The 16,518-nt window shown below is 44.4% G+C and overlaps 1 protein-coding gene across 1 annotated transcript in view; it reads right to left on the reverse strand.

Annotated features, from left to right (window-relative positions):
* frem2b (FRAS1 related extracellular matrix 2b) overlaps window positions 1-16,518 on the reverse strand; it is an 86,341-nt gene that overhangs the window by 17,972 nt on the left and 51,851 nt on the right. The window contains exons 7-14 of the mRNA XM_061681332.1: window positions 6,442-6,591; window positions 4,580-4,789; window positions 4,300-4,497; window positions 3,953-4,117; window positions 3,670-3,852; window positions 3,464-3,594; window positions 3,025-3,180; window positions 851-1,154 (exon numbers count right to left, since the gene is read on the reverse strand). Coding sequence (XP_061537316.1) covers window positions 851-1,154; window positions 3,025-3,180; window positions 3,464-3,594; window positions 3,670-3,852; window positions 3,953-4,117; window positions 4,300-4,497; window positions 4,580-4,789; window positions 6,442-6,591 — 1,497 coding nt within the window. The remainder of the gene's footprint in view (window positions 1-850; window positions 1,155-3,024; window positions 3,181-3,463; window positions 3,595-3,669; window positions 3,853-3,952; window positions 4,118-4,299; window positions 4,498-4,579; window positions 4,790-6,441; window positions 6,592-16,518) is intronic.

The raw sequence follows: 16,518 nt of genomic DNA on the forward strand, positions 1-16,518 counted from the left end.
CTGGATCAGATCCAGGTTAGACTTTGAAATGTATACATACATATGAACACAACAAATAGGACACGATTTGAAAGAGTATTTTTCGGTTTGTAATTTCAAATGCTTATTTTCACCTTCGGTTAACAATATGGATTTATTCATTATATTTATACAAACACTAATGGGAACACAAAATCAACCCGAAATCAACACAGATGATCTTTTTTAATTCGGCTTTCTAATATTCATTTCAATGTTTTAGGACATCATCAACAACTGAAAACGAGAGGCAACGTTTCATTTATGAGAAAAGTCATAGATATGTTTTGCCAAGTATAAACTAGATTTTTTTGGGAACACCATGGCTAACTGCAACATAAATTAAGTTTTGTCTCCATTCTATAAACAATATGGATTGCTTTTTAAGTTCATTTTTATGACACCATTAATGTATGGATTCCAACCAAAGACTATGGCATCGTATAGACTTTTTTAAATGATGCCATCAATCTTTGGATTTTATTTAATATTTTTTATGACATCATCAACGTATGGATTATAATCAAAAACTAACAGTAAGACAATAACATTTTCCTGCTATAGACTTTTCAATTTGGTTTGTGATGAAGCCATCAATGTGTGGTTTTCCGATTTAAAAAAATAATGGGGCAGCTCGATTTTTCTCATGTCGAAAAATAAGGATTTTACTTATTTATTTTTTTTAATCGTGCCATCATTGCCTGGCTTCTCTTTCCTACAAAAGTAATTGGAAATTCCTTTGAAGAACACCAAATGAAAGACGACCACTGTCGACTTACACAACAAACCCTCCCAGGTAGAGGGAACAAAACAAAGAAGGCATCGCACTCACCCTCGTCCGTACTGATGGTCACCACGGGGCTGCTGAGCTCCAGCCCCTCGTCGCCGTCCGAGTTGACGGCCCTGGCGGCGCATTGCACCCTGGAGCCGGCCTGGAAGTAGACCGAGTCCAGCGTGATGAGCTTGGACGAGGTGAAGAAGGTGTCGAAGTCTACTTCTCGCATCGGGCCGGTGACGCCGTCCGGGCCCTTAGGGGCGCTGACGAGCCAGCGGTAGCGCGTCAGAGTGTTGTTGATGTTCTCGCTCACGCAGATGGAGCCCGTTTTGTCGTAGTCCGGGTATTTGAGGTTGCACGCCTGCGGCGGGGAGGGGAGATCAAACCTCAAAACACTGTTGCTCGGGGGGCTCAAATAGACTTTTTCACCATGTCACACATACTTCCAGGTGGCAAGAGACGGCACGATCTCGGATGGCACCACCAGTAAACAAACCCTTCTTTGTCATTTGAACGAGAGAGAGTGAGTGACAAAACAGGGTAAATGGCTTGAATGACAATTTTAACTTTCTTCTCTACTGCCATAGTTTCGATGTGTCAAGTGAAGAGATGTCACAGGAGGTAAACTGCTTCCTTGCAAGAAGGAGACGGAACCGATCCATTTCTTTTTGGTTTGTTTTTAAAAGTCATGTTTGTCATGAACACGGAATCATTGTAAGAAATGTGTGTCCACACACACACACACACACACACACACACACACACACACACACACAAATGAAATGGTGTAGTATGTATGCCAGGCTTGTAAGTGGCGCTGTAGCGCTGCCACAAGAAGTCACCGAAAACAGAGACGAAGAAGCCCGCGCGACATTAACATACTTCGAAAAAAAGGTGGGGAATGCAAAGCCAACACAAGAGGTGACATTTGTGTGGACTGACGACCAGCTAGAAAGTCTGCTTCGGAACTTAGGTGAGTGAGTCCACATCATCAGCGAGATAAACAACATCCGCCGCGGTGATCAACGATTGTTGCTGTCGGGAACTGGGACTGCTGTGTTATCGTCGCACGAAAGATGCGCATTTGTTGACGACACGGAAACGCAAGGGCAGCATTTTCAAAAGCATTCACTCTGGGACCCGGTTTCAAAAAAAATATCGTATTCGGGCTCCCAAAACGCTGGTTCTGTGTGGATGAAACTTAGAAACGATAAAGAAACCTGCGTGGATACTTTTGCGTGACAAACAGGTTGTCGGGTCTGTCGTCATCCTGGCTCCGCCCCCTTCCCCTCTGTGTGTATGTGATTAATTGCAGGTTTGGGTACAGGCTTGTTACGAGCCAGCAGATGCACCGCATCCAACCAATTAGCAGCTGCCCTTTCTTAAGATGGTTTTGGACTCCCACGTGTTGACAGATCATCAATAAGTATCATCAAGTTTGCTACATCCAGCCATTAGATGAGAAAAATCCCAATTTGGAATCTGACTAGCTATTCTGCCCTTTCTGCATTTCAGTTCGTAGCCTGCTCCCCGCCCTAATTCCTCGCACTATTGCTTTGGACCCTGGATGTGGATCTCGCCGACCCTTCGCAACCAGGAGGCTTTCCTTCCAGCCACATCTATCCGCCACAAACTCAAAAAGTATTTTGCACTGTAACCTGCAGTTGTCCAATCATATCTGCATCTGGGATCTCCTCACAGTCGGAACCCTAACACAGGTAAGTTGATTCAAAAGTAGACGTGGTGGAAATTTAGACATTGGTAACATGATCCTTCAAGGACTCGCTAATTAATTGACATTCCTATTGCTTGGCAAAGACATGCTCTTTGGAGGCCAAAATGGATACCGCGCTGTCGTCTGCCAGCAGGATAGCCGTTATGTTTTGCTAAACTAATCGAAGCCAACCCAACCAAACATTTTGGGCATACTGTACCTGTGAGAAAATGCCTTCTACAAACCGGATGATGGAGGTTGGTTCCCTTTCGAAGTGCCTCTCGGCACGCCTCTACGCATTCTTGCCATCTTGTCTGTTCAACTATTTACAACATCCACTCGATTTAGCCACACGTTCCGCTGGATTAATGTGAACATATTTTGAAAGAAATGATTAAAAAAAACATGTTGCGGTATATCACAAACACAGCAAACAGTTCAATTGCTTTTCTGCCACCTGGAAGTACGCATTACAAACATGAAAAAGTCTATTAGATTAGTGTGGACCGAGACATACGGTGACACAAACGACCGGGTAGCCGGCCGCGGGGAAAGAGTCTCTGTGCTTGTCCACGCCGTCGTAATGAAGCAAAGAAAGCACCCTGGGCACCGAGGGGAAGGTAACATCTGCCATGCTGTTGGTCTCCTCGATGTAGATGATGGCTTTGGTCAGCTGGTGATTGACAATGAAAGGCAGGAACAATAAAAAATGAATTCTACATGCAATGCCATTGACGATTTCTGCCGCTGCTCACAATCACTTCTGCATAAACACTATCGTGTTCGAGAACAGTTTGCCATTAACTTCTGCTTTTGTAGCATGTATTATTCATGTGTACAAAGACACCCCTGCGCTCATTCTGCTCACTCTCATTGCCTGATGCCTGGGAATTAGGCTTCACCGCGGTCTTTTCGGCGTTAAATAATGAACACAACACGAAACCTTGACCATCTACCTGTGTCTCTGCCACCATGTTCTCGTCCGGTTTCAGGTGCACGGTGAAGGCCTCCCTCATCTCTCTGACGCCGTCGTATAAAACCTCCAGCTCCACATAGTGCTCCGTGTCACCTTCCCTGAACACGAGCTCTGAGGAGAAAAAAACACATCCATGAAGGATCTCTTCACTGGTTGTCAACGCACCCAAATCCTCCAGGCGCTCACCCTCAGATATGGGATGGTAGTCCTCGCCCGAGGTGGCGGATCCATCTTTGGTGTGGACTCGGACGACTGACACCTTGGAGGAGTCCCCCACGCGCAGCACGGGGATTCTCACCACAGATACTTGGCCGCGTTCCTTGGGTTCGTTCACGCTGAATTTGGTCTCGCCAAACTTAATGACGGCCTCTGAGAAAGTACACCACCGTGAGTAGTTAACGTATTGAGCAATAGGTTGCCATAGTGATAGATTTATGGTTGGATAGGGGCAAAATATCATCATACTTACTGTCAGCATCATCTTTTATTCTAATGAGCGTTTCGTTTTGACGTCCGATGGAAGCGCCGAAGGGCGAATCGCTTTTTGGGCTTCCAAGCACGAGACGCAGCTCCTCCTCTTCCTCGTGCTCCGTGTCATCCACCAACTCCAGGTCACAAGGCTTCTCGACCTCACCTGAGAATGCACAGAAGCACTTTTTTCATTCATATTATTTGCGCATTATTGGAAGAATTTTTTTTTTGAATACATAGTTACATAAATGAATACCTCAGTCCGAAGAGAAGATTAATAATGATTTTTTTTTTTATAGGTGTAGCTAATGTTGTGAGTGTCTCTGTCACGCTGCAGTACACCACCTGGTAAGAAAGTGATGACGGAGGCGTCGGTGTTGGGCCGCTCGTTGAAGTCCATCATGACCTGGGCCGTCCCTTGCCTGCTGTAGCAGCGCACGGTGGACTTGTGGCCGATGTCGCCGCTACGGTACACGGTCGCCGAAATCCGCCCCGACTTCTCGTGGCCCACGTAGAGAGCGTCACGGAACTGCACCTTTGGCACTGGACCCGATTCAAGACACGGCGTGAGCGCGTGAATAAATAACGATCCATTTATGATCCATAACGAAAGAACTCCTCTCACGGTCTGACACGGAGTCGTTGATGAGGATGCCGGCCTTGCCGGGTTCCCCGAGGACCCCGTTGACGGGCATCTGCAGCACCAGCTCAAACGTCTCGGGGCCCTCCAGCACCGGCTGGCCCAGGTCGTCCAGGATGGTCACGCGGAACGTCTGCATGGCGACGCCCGGCGCGAAGTCCAGATTCCGGCTGATCCCCACGTAATCCGCTCCGGCTGTCCGGCGCAAAGAATGCGGGTAAGACATGATTGACAGGACAGGATGCTCATGTACAGCGAGCCCGCGTTCTTCGCGGAGGATAGAGACGCCATATAAAAAAAACATTGCAACTTATTAAAATACACTTTTTAAACATACAAAATGTGCAACCATAAGCTGTCCAGAAAATACTGTACGCTTAAGTGTATGAGTTAGATACATGGTTGTGCCTTTAAGAGGCGGGGCCTGGCGGGGTGGGGTGTGACTTCGTGAGTCTGCGCAAGTGTCTGGGCATGAGCCGTGGCCGACAGCAGCCCCTGCGTGTGTCTGCCCATTGTCTTTGTGTTCTACTGTTCTGTCGGCATTCAAGAAACAGATGAAAAATGTGCCTTACTCGCTGATGGCCGCCATATACGGCAGCAGATTCCAGTTGACACGTGTGTCCCGCCCAAACAAAATCTGTGATACTGTGTAGTGTGGGCGCAAATGATGAACCACGCGACAGCTGGGGAACACTGAATTATATGCTGCATTCGTAGCGTTATAATTCATTCATAAATGTCAGGCAGAGGGCAAGTTGAAAGAATATGTACATTCCATGCATACTGCATTACGTATTTCTCGTCTACTTTTCAGTCAGGTCAAAGCGTCTGTCTATTTGTGAATCTTTCATTTAAACTCAGTTTTAGCAGTTTGCTTATTCTGTCAGGGGTTACCAACATGGTGCTCTCCACTGCTCTAAAAATAGCTCACCAATGATGGGACATTGGGATTTCCTTCGGAATGTTGTCGTAATCGTTTGAAAATGTTAGACGCTTAGAGCGTTACAGAATTAAAGCGTTGCATGTTGCTATTGATCTGTTTCCTACCTCGTCAAATCGCTGTTGATAATTGTTGTGTCGTCACATACATTAATATAACGAATTAATAATAACATGGTAGTTTGAGCACATTTGCTATTTCACAAGTGTGTATCAAACTGGTAGTCCTTCTTATTAATCAGTACCCAAGAAGTAGCTCCCAATAATGTTGAAAACCCTTTTTTTTCATATTGTAGAATTTCCGGGCTTTCCCACTAATACAAATAACATATCCATACGTTTAAGGGCTATAGCGCCACCTGTTGCTTGCTTTGGCCTGCAAATATTATAATCATTTAACGGTCATTTTGAAAAGCTAGTTCAGATCCGCCCACAGGCTTTCCTCATGTACTTAGAACCCGAAAGCGTGCAAGTGAGAGTTTGCATACAATTAGATGGTCGGCTACTCGCAAGGTTAAGATGCAGTCGAGGGAGTGTGAGCGAGAGGAGGCAGCGGGAATGGCGGCGGGGTTGGAATAACAGCCTGAAGAGATACGATAATAGAGGCGGCGAGGAACGCTTGAAGAGAGAGCGACCCAAAGTTTTAAGTGCAAATCAACAATCGGAAGGAAGTCCAAGCACCGCGTTCTCATTCAAGTCGGCGTTATTCTGGCCAAAGGGCGCATGTCTTCAAAGATAAAGACGAGGCCCTGAGCTTTTGTTGACATTCCACAGGTCAGCCACCCCGCATATCCAGCCTCAAAACCACCTCGGACACAAAGGCCGACAACTCGAGCCTATTATTTACCTGTAGTTTACATTTCTCTTAGCACTAATGCGCTGCAGCTAAAACCTGCGAGGACACGTACCCTGCGCCGAGACCGGATCCGTCTTTCGGGAGCGCACCGTGACGGCGCCGGCTTTGGACAGGTCGCTTCCCGTCCTCCACACCTGCACCTCCACGAAGCCGTCGCTCTCGTCCACGTGGTGGTTGGTGTTGCCAAAGTAGAAGACGGGGGCTGCAACAAAAACAAAAAAAAGGACCGACGCACATATCAAAACTCAATACGTACTGTAATCTTCTCTTGGCGCCCGGACAACTGCGTCTGAATCCGGTAAAAACAGCAGCATGCCGCGTGAGAATAATGATGCTTATTACAGGAGAAATGAGTGCACACTGTAATTGCCGACTGTCTTGCATCCTGGAATGATGTTTTAGGGGGTTTACATCACAATATTTCATGCTTGTAACATAAAATATGACATTACATACTGTTTAGGTCATCTAAAAAAAATAATAATAATAATAATGTTTTCCCTTCCAAACCGTATTGTGGTGTACTCTGGTTCTGTCTGCAACTGTTCTACTGACACAAAGCGCAAAACCCCGTGTGCTCCATTCTCGTTACAAAATGCACACATGCATCACCGTGATGACAAATTGGAGGAAGCCGCCCGTGAGCTGCGCCCCGAAAGACGCGGCAATAAACACAATGAAATGAATGGTGACAGCCATGGGCAGAGTTGTTGTTTCCATGACAATGGCACTGAGCACCTTAGAGCGGCGACTTCACCGGTGGCGCTGTGTGTGTGTTTGTCCGCGCGCAATGAGTGAGAGTGAATGAGGGGGTGATGGGCGGTTGGCTGCGGGATGAGAGAGAGTGTTAGAGGGAAGCGAAGGAAATGAAGAGGTAATCATTTTGCCAAACATGGGCGATTACTGTCAGGAGGAAGCAGTCACAGATCGGATTGCACGCTTCGTTGAAGCACACCCGGGCGCTAGTTTGCGGGTTTCGAACGGCACACGGCGCAAGACACTCAGTTCATGTTGTACTTAGCTTGTTTTTTTTTAATGATTGTTTCATAGTTGAAGTGGTTTTTTTTTAGACAAATATTTTCTGTAATTATGACATGAATTACTGTTTTAGTGCCCTTGCTACCGAAAAAATGACTGTCGCCATTGATGTTGGATAGCGGTGTGCACTAACACTAATCGAGTGTGAATATCTGATCGGTCACGCGGCAGACGATACAGGGCGTCCTCTATAAGTTTATTATCATGAAAACAAATGAAATCATGAACACTAGAATTGAAAAATCTTTTCGTAAACTGAAATGAAAACGAGGTAAAAAGGCAACTTGATCTGCTCACAAAACAAATTCAAAGGAACTTACAACTAAGTGAAAAAAGTGAAAATGTCCTTAGTTTTCAGCTTTGTCAAATTAATACATAGGATTTTTGGCTCCGTGTGAAATAAATGTATTTTAGCTATGCCCCTTTTTATTTTTGATTTGTGGTGTTCCTCTCTCCTAACTAAATAGAATATTTTATGACACAATATTTATTATGACCTTTTCTAATTCCACAAATGACACAAACCAATACCCTAAAACTATCTATCCATCCATCAAAAAGCAATTACTGTACAATTAACTGAATTCGACGACCAAAAAGTCACAACGAAATAAACACTAAAACTAACGAAAAATCCCAAACTATTATTACCTTGGTCCTCGGTTTACGACAGTCCGGACGTACGACATTTACAGCTACCGTCATACTTACTCTTCTCCATTTGATTGTTTTAGATTTATGGCATTGCATTGCATACAAATATTCACAGTACTGTAATTATGACTTCACTGCAGCGTTTGCGTAGGTTAGCGATAGACTCCGGTGCATTCCGACTTGTGTACAAGTTTGTCTTACTCTGATGCAAACCGAGGTCAAGCTGCTAAGCACAATACGGAAAAGTTGTCAATAATTTAAAAAAAAAAAGAGCTGATTTTCACTCTTGTGAGACGTACATAAAAATATGTAAATAGGTCTGAAAAATGATTTAAAGGGGGGCATCTTATAGAACATTGACATTTTCAATTGTATACAAAAAGTGTGGGGTCTAAGTCAGCGGTGGCTTTGCGCAAGCGTCATTCATATGCAGCCTGGAGGAACGTCTTCACAAGTCTCCAATAGCATCACAAAAAGTCGCTCATTATGTTGCTAGTCACTCCCCCCCCCCCCCCCCCCCCCCCAAAAAAAAAAGATGATAGAGGGCTTGGAAATACAGAGACAAAGAGGCTAGTTCATGTCCATCTATGAAAACTTCTAAGAAGTAATGGTGACATTCAAGATAAGTTCTTGGCATTTCCACATTTAAATATTACCATCTGCTCTGCTGACGTGATCCCCAAAAGTGCGCGCAAAAGGACAAAAAGAGTTGCGCTAGCGTCTGTCCTCGCACGCTTGGCAGGACAATGAGCTCCGCATCGAGAGTTCTGACAGGTGCCAGATTGCTCCCCCCCCCACAGAGAAACCGAACAAAGATGTTTTTGGCTGCCTGCATCCGCTCGCCAACACCAGGAGTAATCAGATCATGTAGCAGACTGAGGCTTGGCTTATCGGCGGCAACGACGACGGAGAGCTTCAAAGAGTTACAACTCATTAGGTGAAAGGTAAACCTGCGAAACCTCTCAAGTTACCTGCGTGCGAGGGCGGATTAGCTGCATTTGGACCCCACGCGAGTCGGTGCAATTATGCAAGAAGCGTTCATTAATTCTAAAAACGTCTTCATTTTCCTCCGTTGCGAGACGGCACGAAAGCTTCCTATTTCAAATGTTGTTGTTTGTTCCCAAAAAAAGTGGAGAGTTTTTCAGTCATCTGATTAACAAGGCAGACTGATGCTGTCAGTCTTATAGTAAACAGATATAGTAAACAGATCACAAACATACAATTGTTGACTCGGAAGAAAGCGCACGTGAGGAACCTTGGGCAATCAGCTACATGCAAGGGCAGATTACAGAAGCTAATCTTCCGACCAACACTCTGACACTACACGCTGGGCCGCCTCCGGATCACAAACATACAGTTGTTTACAGGGAGCGCATAAGAATGACCACTGGCTATGAACCACATGCTGCTGCACCAAATCTTAGGACAAAAGATGTCATTATCTGATCACACATTGCAGCCTGTTTTTTACAAATGACTATTTCCGATGAACTTCTGGGGTGTAGTTTTCTTTCAAGTTTGACTATTTATGCTAATGTAACATTGTCACAGGAAATAATTCTCCTGCCGCACATGTGTGAACATTAAATAAGGGAGAAAGCAGGGTTGCGTTCATTGCCCGGAGGGGTTGGGGAAGGCGGCTGCTGACTGGCTGCCGACTGGCTGCTCGAATCCACTTGAACTTTGCGTGACATCCCCGCAGTGCTAAGTGGCTCCTCTAACGGTGAGAGTCTGTTGAACCCCAACAGAAGCTCCCCTGCCCATTCTGTGCTCCGCTAAGCTTGCTTCGCCAATGCAAACTCTTGACGACAATGAGGCACTTGAGTGTATAAAGGCAAAGCCCCAGCACGCAGTGTCTCATTGGGAAAACTATTTGTTAATTTTTCCCAATCTCGAATTTGCACCACCTTTTCAACTGTTCATATTGACGACACTTCTCTGAATGTGTAGCAAGTTCGGTTGTATTCATAGTTTGTCTTTGGATCAATCGGTGAACTCTCTTGTGAGTCTTTGTTCGCGGGTTGCTCACAACAAAGGGTGAGCGAGTTTTGTGCGAAACCCGGCTTGTGGGTTCAGTCTTTTGAGTCTTGTGAGGTTTATTAAAACAAAGGGCGAGAGACTTGTAATTGGTCTTGTGAGTCATTGTCTTCACTGAGTCTTTGCTTTTCTTTTAATTAAAACAAAGTAAGGTCGATTGAATTTCTTTTTCTCACATTCACTGCCATTGACGGTTTCAGAAAGCCAATATTCATGTTAACTGGGAAGGCTGGCAGTGAATGAGTTTGAAGTGCTTTGGACATCTGCTTAAAAAATGAAGGGGAATCCAGGTGAATAATAATAACAGTGTACAATTCTTTCCCATCCAGAACCTCCTGCAAACACACAGACAAACACACTGTCTTCATAACAAGTCATAATCATACCTTTCGAAACCCGAGCAGAATTTACTGCCAAGCGGACCATAAATTGCACAAGTAGCGTCTTGTTCTATGAGCGTTTTGACAGCAGCTAAACACACTTCCCGGATGCAGAGGCGATATCAAACAGTAATTACCTCAGCAAGAAAGGGCAAGTCTGCAGAGAAACCGCTCTAAGGACGCTAGGACTGCAGATGGCCCGTCTGCGGCTGAGATTTGAACACGTATTCCCAGGATGGCTGTCCGTCCGGGTGGGCCTCTTGCAAACATTTTGGCCAAGAGATTCACGCAAGCTAACGTTTTTGAGGCTGCCAATCGCAACAGTCGGCTGGACGGGCCAGGATGTGATGAGCTACTAAGATGCAGCGGAAGGTGAACCTAGCAAAACACGTTGAAGATGGACAAGATGAATTACGTGTTAGGGCCACACTGACAAGACAAAATTTACATAATTAACAATGAAAAAACATTAGGAGAGAATCTATTAATCTTAAATTGGTTTATTAAGACGAAGTAAGGGGGATTGCCTTTTGTCCTCACTGTCTTGTGAGTCTTTGCTTGCTGGTTTATTAAAACAAGGCATCATCACTGAGTGTTTGCTCATCAGTTTATTAAAACAAAGTACGGTCAATCGACTTTGTCACTATCTTTGGTCATCGGTTTATGAAAGCAAAGCAAAACGATTTGGCTTTTGACCTGAATGTCTTTCAAGTCTGCGCTTTATTAAAACAAAGTGAGGGCGATCGACTTTTCTTCGCGCTATCTTTGCACGTAAGTTTGCTAAAACAAAGAAAGAACAATCAACTTTGGTCTTTTCTCATTGGGTTATTAAAGGTCACGGTCTTGTGACTGCACGCCGGTTTATTAACGCAAAGTCAGGGTGATCGACTTTATACGTCACTGTCTTGTGAACCTTTGCTTGTGGGCTTATTGAAAGAAACTTGATTGTTTTTAACAAATATTCATGAACTTCGAATTTTATGGCTGCAACACGTTCCAGAAAAGCGGGGACAGGGCAAAAAAGACTGAGAAAGTTGAGGAATGCTCATCAAACACTTGTTTGGAACATCCCACAGGTCAACAGGCTACTTGGGAACAGGTGGGTGCCATGATTGGGTAGAAAATTCACAAGCAAAGATGGGGCGAGGTTCACCTCAAGTGTGTGAGAAAATAGTCCAACAGTTTAAGGGCAATGTTCCTCAACGTAAAATTGCAAGGAATTTACGGATTTCATCATCTACGGTCCATAATGTCATCAAAAGGTTCAGAGAATCTGGAGAAACCACTGCATGTAAGCGGCGAGGCCGAAAACCAACATTGAATGCCCGTGACCGTCGATCCCCCGGGCGGCACTGCATCAAAAACCGACATGAATGTGTAAAGGATATCACCACGTGGGCTCAGGAACACTTCAGAAAACCAATATCAGTAAATACAGTTCGGCGCTACATCCGCAAATGCAACTTAAAAGTCTACTATGCAAAGCAAAAGCCATTTATCAACAACACCCAGAAACGCCACCAGCTTCTTTGGGCCCGAGTTAATCTAAGATGGACCGATGCAAAGTGGAAAAGTGTTCTGTGGGCCGACAAGTCCACATTTCAAATTGTTTTTGGAAATTGTGGACGTCGTGTCCTCCGGGCCAAAGAGGAAAAGAACCATCCGGACTGTTATGAACGTTCAAAAGCCAGCATCTGTGATGGTATGGGGCTGTGTTAGTGCCAGTGGCATGGGTAACTTACACATCTGTGAAGGCACCATTAATGCTGAAAGGTACATACAGGTTTTGGAGAAACATACGCTGCCATCCAAGCAACGTCTTTTTCACGGACGCCCCTGCTTATTTCACCAAGACAATGCCAAACCACATTCTGCACGTGTTACAACAGCGTGGCTTCGTCGTAAAAGAGTGTGGATACTCGACTGGCCTGCCTGTAGTCCCGATCTGTCTCCCATTGAAAATGTGTGGCACGTAAAATACGACAACAGAAACCTCGGAATGTTGAACAGCTGAAGCTGTACATCAAGCAAGAATGGAAAGAATTCCACCTACAAAGCTTCAACATTTCGTGTCCTCAGTTCCCAAACGTTTATTGAATGTTGTTCAAAGAAAAGGTGATGTAACACAGTGGTAAACTTGACTCTGTCCCAGCTTTTTTGGAAGGTGTTGCAGCCATACAATTCTAAGTTAATGATTATTTGCTAAAAACAATCAAGTTTACCAGTTTGAACATTAAATATCTTCTCTCTTTGTAGTGTATTCAATTAAATATAGGTTGAACGTGATTTCCAAATCATTGTATTCTGTTTTTATTTATGCTTAACACAACGTCCCAAATTCATTGGAAATGGGGTTGTACATGATCATCTTATATATTCCCTTTGTCCTTTTGTGCCTTTGCTTAAAATGCAGACTTTTTCTTTGACCTCTACACTTTCTTACGCGCTACACTTCACAGCGTCCTTGTGCCTCGTCGGATCGAACGTGTGGATTACCCTGAGAGAGCCATAATGATCCGCGGGGCCCCAGCCAAATCTGTGCAGTCTATACTGCGCGGAGAGTAAAGTCGGAGGTCTTAAGATATGCAAATGAGGGTACAAAGCAAAGAGGAGCGATTGTGACGCCTCACAATCAGAGTGCAAACATCCGCGGTTTGTTTTGTTTTGGCGGCGAAGTAGCAAATCAGCCGCATCGCCGCCCCCATGACAATTATATTCCGACTGACAGACTCCCGGCCTCGCCGGTTCCCTTTGTTCATTTGGCAGTTTGTTTTCCCGCAGACGACAAATGTGCCATCTTTCACGCCAGCGAAAACTTCCCTCTGAGCCGCAAATCTCAGTTCTCGAGCCACGGCGCGAGTGCCAAACAAATCAGATCTTAATTACACCCGCACGGTGGGTCGGTGCGCTAGTTAGCGGGAATAAACGAGGCGCTCAGAAAGCAAACTCTGCGCCGCTCGCTCGGTCGGGTGCAAAAAGTTATCAACGCGGTTCCACACAAACATTAAGCAGCATTAAGCGAAAGGCAAATATTGGCTCCGTCTTTCTCGCACCGTCGGTGCTTGCGGCGGTTTCGTCGAGACTGCGAGCTTGCGCAAAGCAAGGGAGTGCGTACATAAGCGCCCTGTGGCCTTTTCATTGTTATGAATGGAGCTGCTTCTCCTTGTTAGAGAGCACATTCCAAATATTAACATTCTTAGCCGTTGGATACGATGGCTTGTCACTGTGGGGGTACGTGAAGTATTTTTCAAAATGTCGCAGTTTTACAGCCTCGGAACGGACCATGTAAAACGTACAGTTTCATATTCAGCAGCGGCACTGATCTAAAAATGTCAAAAAATAAAACAAAGTGAGCGACATCAGCTTTTGTCTTCACTGTCGTAGGAGTCGTTGCTTGTCGATTTATTCAAACTAAGTAAGGGCAAGACCGTGAAGACAAAAGTCGGTCTCTTCAAAAAGATGACAAATAATTTGACTTGACCGTGAGTTTTCCCCTTTCCTTCAGCGGCTGCTGTTAACCTTCACATGTGCCTCTTCCAAATGCGTGCATCGATGTAGCGTGTTGCACAAAGTTAAAGGCTGACGTCACGCGTTGAAGACCTCTCGTTTTGGTGCTGTGCATCAGATGGCTGTCGCTTAGCGGCACGCGCACACGCTTTTAGCCTTAGACACACATTTACACACGTAGCCCAGGCAGGGGTGGGCCGGGAACATATGATTGCAGGAACGGGAACAAACAAAACCGATAATGCCGGTCGTCAATTTGAGTGTCGTTAATCCTATTACGGGCCATCTCGCTTGATCCTGCTTTTGTGTGTTATTCCACCGAGCACCTCTTAATGTCTGCAAATGCCACGATATGTACGCTTTACCGAGCAGCATGCACCAATTACTCATGGGTAGACGTTGACGTTAATGTCGATTGCGTTCGAGTGCTTGCGGCGATCCGAGAACAATCGATAGAGATCGACTTGTATTGACACCGACATGCCCGCGCTATGGAAATGTACTCGAAATATGCGAGAGACAACAGCGTGTTTGAGAATACCATGGTGTGGGCAATGGCATTCTTATAAAGGGTGTCAACATTTTTCACAAATGGGATAAAAATGACGTTATCTATTCGCCGACGTAGGGAACACGTGGGAAATGTTTTGAATAAAAATGCATCATACGTCACAGCGTGCTTTCCATTCAGAATCGGAAAGACGAAAAAGGATAAAAGAAATAAACTAAATGAATTGCAGCTCCTTATACATCAGGCTATTATAGCAAAACCCCGATACCGCACAAACCTGATTGTATGCAGGCAATTCCATGATGTCATTCCTATTCTGCCGATATGATCTTACCCTATGATCTTCTTGCATAAAAAGTCCAAAACTAATAGCAAGTAATAGCCCAACGGCCAAACAAGACATATTTTCAATTCCATTAAGTGAACGAGCTGTTTTTAAGCGCCATAAAAAAAAAAAAAACGAAGGGGACAAACAAAACAATAAATAACGAACAGAAAACGAACGATGTCTCTGATGTGTTACCTCGAGACACACTCAAGTTTGATCCTACAAAACTGAGTTGTGCTGCACATGCCATTAAAAGGCTTTAGCAGCGTTCCAACGGCTGTCCTGAGAGGCCGCCATGCCCCCCGTGCTCACCGCCGCTCAGGTTACACCGCATTCCCGTCACGTAGCCTCCCTCCTCCTCGCTACTTAAGTAGGTCAAACAAAATCCACTTGAAGCTGGACTTCCATGGGAACCTGTGCCGCTGTCTGAAACTTGTTAGCTCGCAAGACGGGGGCTCTGTGCTGCAGGTACCTGGTTGAATGCAATCGAGAAAAGCTGCAGTAAGAAGAAGGAGTCAGTGATGATCACGTCTTTCGGACTTTGGGGGTTTCACTAATGAGGCTTTGTTTTTGCATCATCAACCTGAAATTATCTCGATTTTGGTTCGAAGGATTTTCTTGGGTTTTCCAGTAGTATTTTTCTTTTTTTTTTTTTTTTTTTGCTTTGAATGCGATAGCGTATGATTGCAATCAGGACTGGTACGATTGCAATCAAGTGTGTCGGAACAAATTGCGGCTATGATGCTTCACTGTCTCGACTTTGCTACTGTGACTTAAAAACATTTTTGAACTGATTTTCACGTATTGTTATTTTTTTTGGACAGTGTGACCAAAACAATGTGAGCTTCCAAAAAAACACTTCAAATCAATCCTGTTTTAAATCTATCTTCGCCTGAAACACATAAATATTAATTACATTTTGATGATTTTACCCATTTATTGTTGAATTAGTTTGTAACAAACACAGTGTGGACTTTTAAAAGAAAAAAGAGGTGGATTTTTTTGTTGTTGTTACTGAACTAATGTATTGGGTTTTGTTTTTGTTTGTTTTTTGTGTAGCATTGAAACTTTGGGCTAATTAAAGGAACATATCATTAGCCTAATAGCGTAGTTACCTAGTCATATTTGAACAATTTCGGAAAACAAGAAAACAATTAATTTTTCGCAAACACATTGGTATTGCTTTATTGATTTAATAGTTAAAAAAAATAATAAGAAATAAGGTAAAATGACTTGGGCAATTACATGCTAACGATAAGTGACAGTTACTATATTTTTCTGGAAAATATAACTTCTCATTCATCACAGGCCAAATTTCTTGAAAATAATAGAAAAAAAGAAAAAAAACTGAATGGCACAAAATGTCCTTGAACTCTTGTTATATGCAGCCATACGCCGTTGGAGCTGCGGATTGCTTGAAAAACGGCGACACGTTGTCATACATCAAATACAAATGCTAATATAAGCTAAAAAGGCGACGCTGATGCACTCACTGCCTTTTACCATCGCCACTATTAGCATTTTGCAACATCAAACAGCCTCGTCTCACTGTGTTCTTCTTTGTTGCACAATCACACACATGCACGCACACTTTCTTGATACTCCAGTACATACGCACCATCAACTAACATCAATAGTGGCACATCGATCACGTTTCAGTCAGGAGGCACCCTT

Source organism: Phycodurus eques, chromosome 7, assembly GCF_024500275.1.
Source record: "Phycodurus eques isolate BA_2022a chromosome 7, UOR_Pequ_1.1, whole genome shotgun sequence".
NCBI lineage: Eukaryota > Metazoa > Chordata > Actinopteri > Syngnathiformes > Syngnathidae > Phycodurus > Phycodurus eques.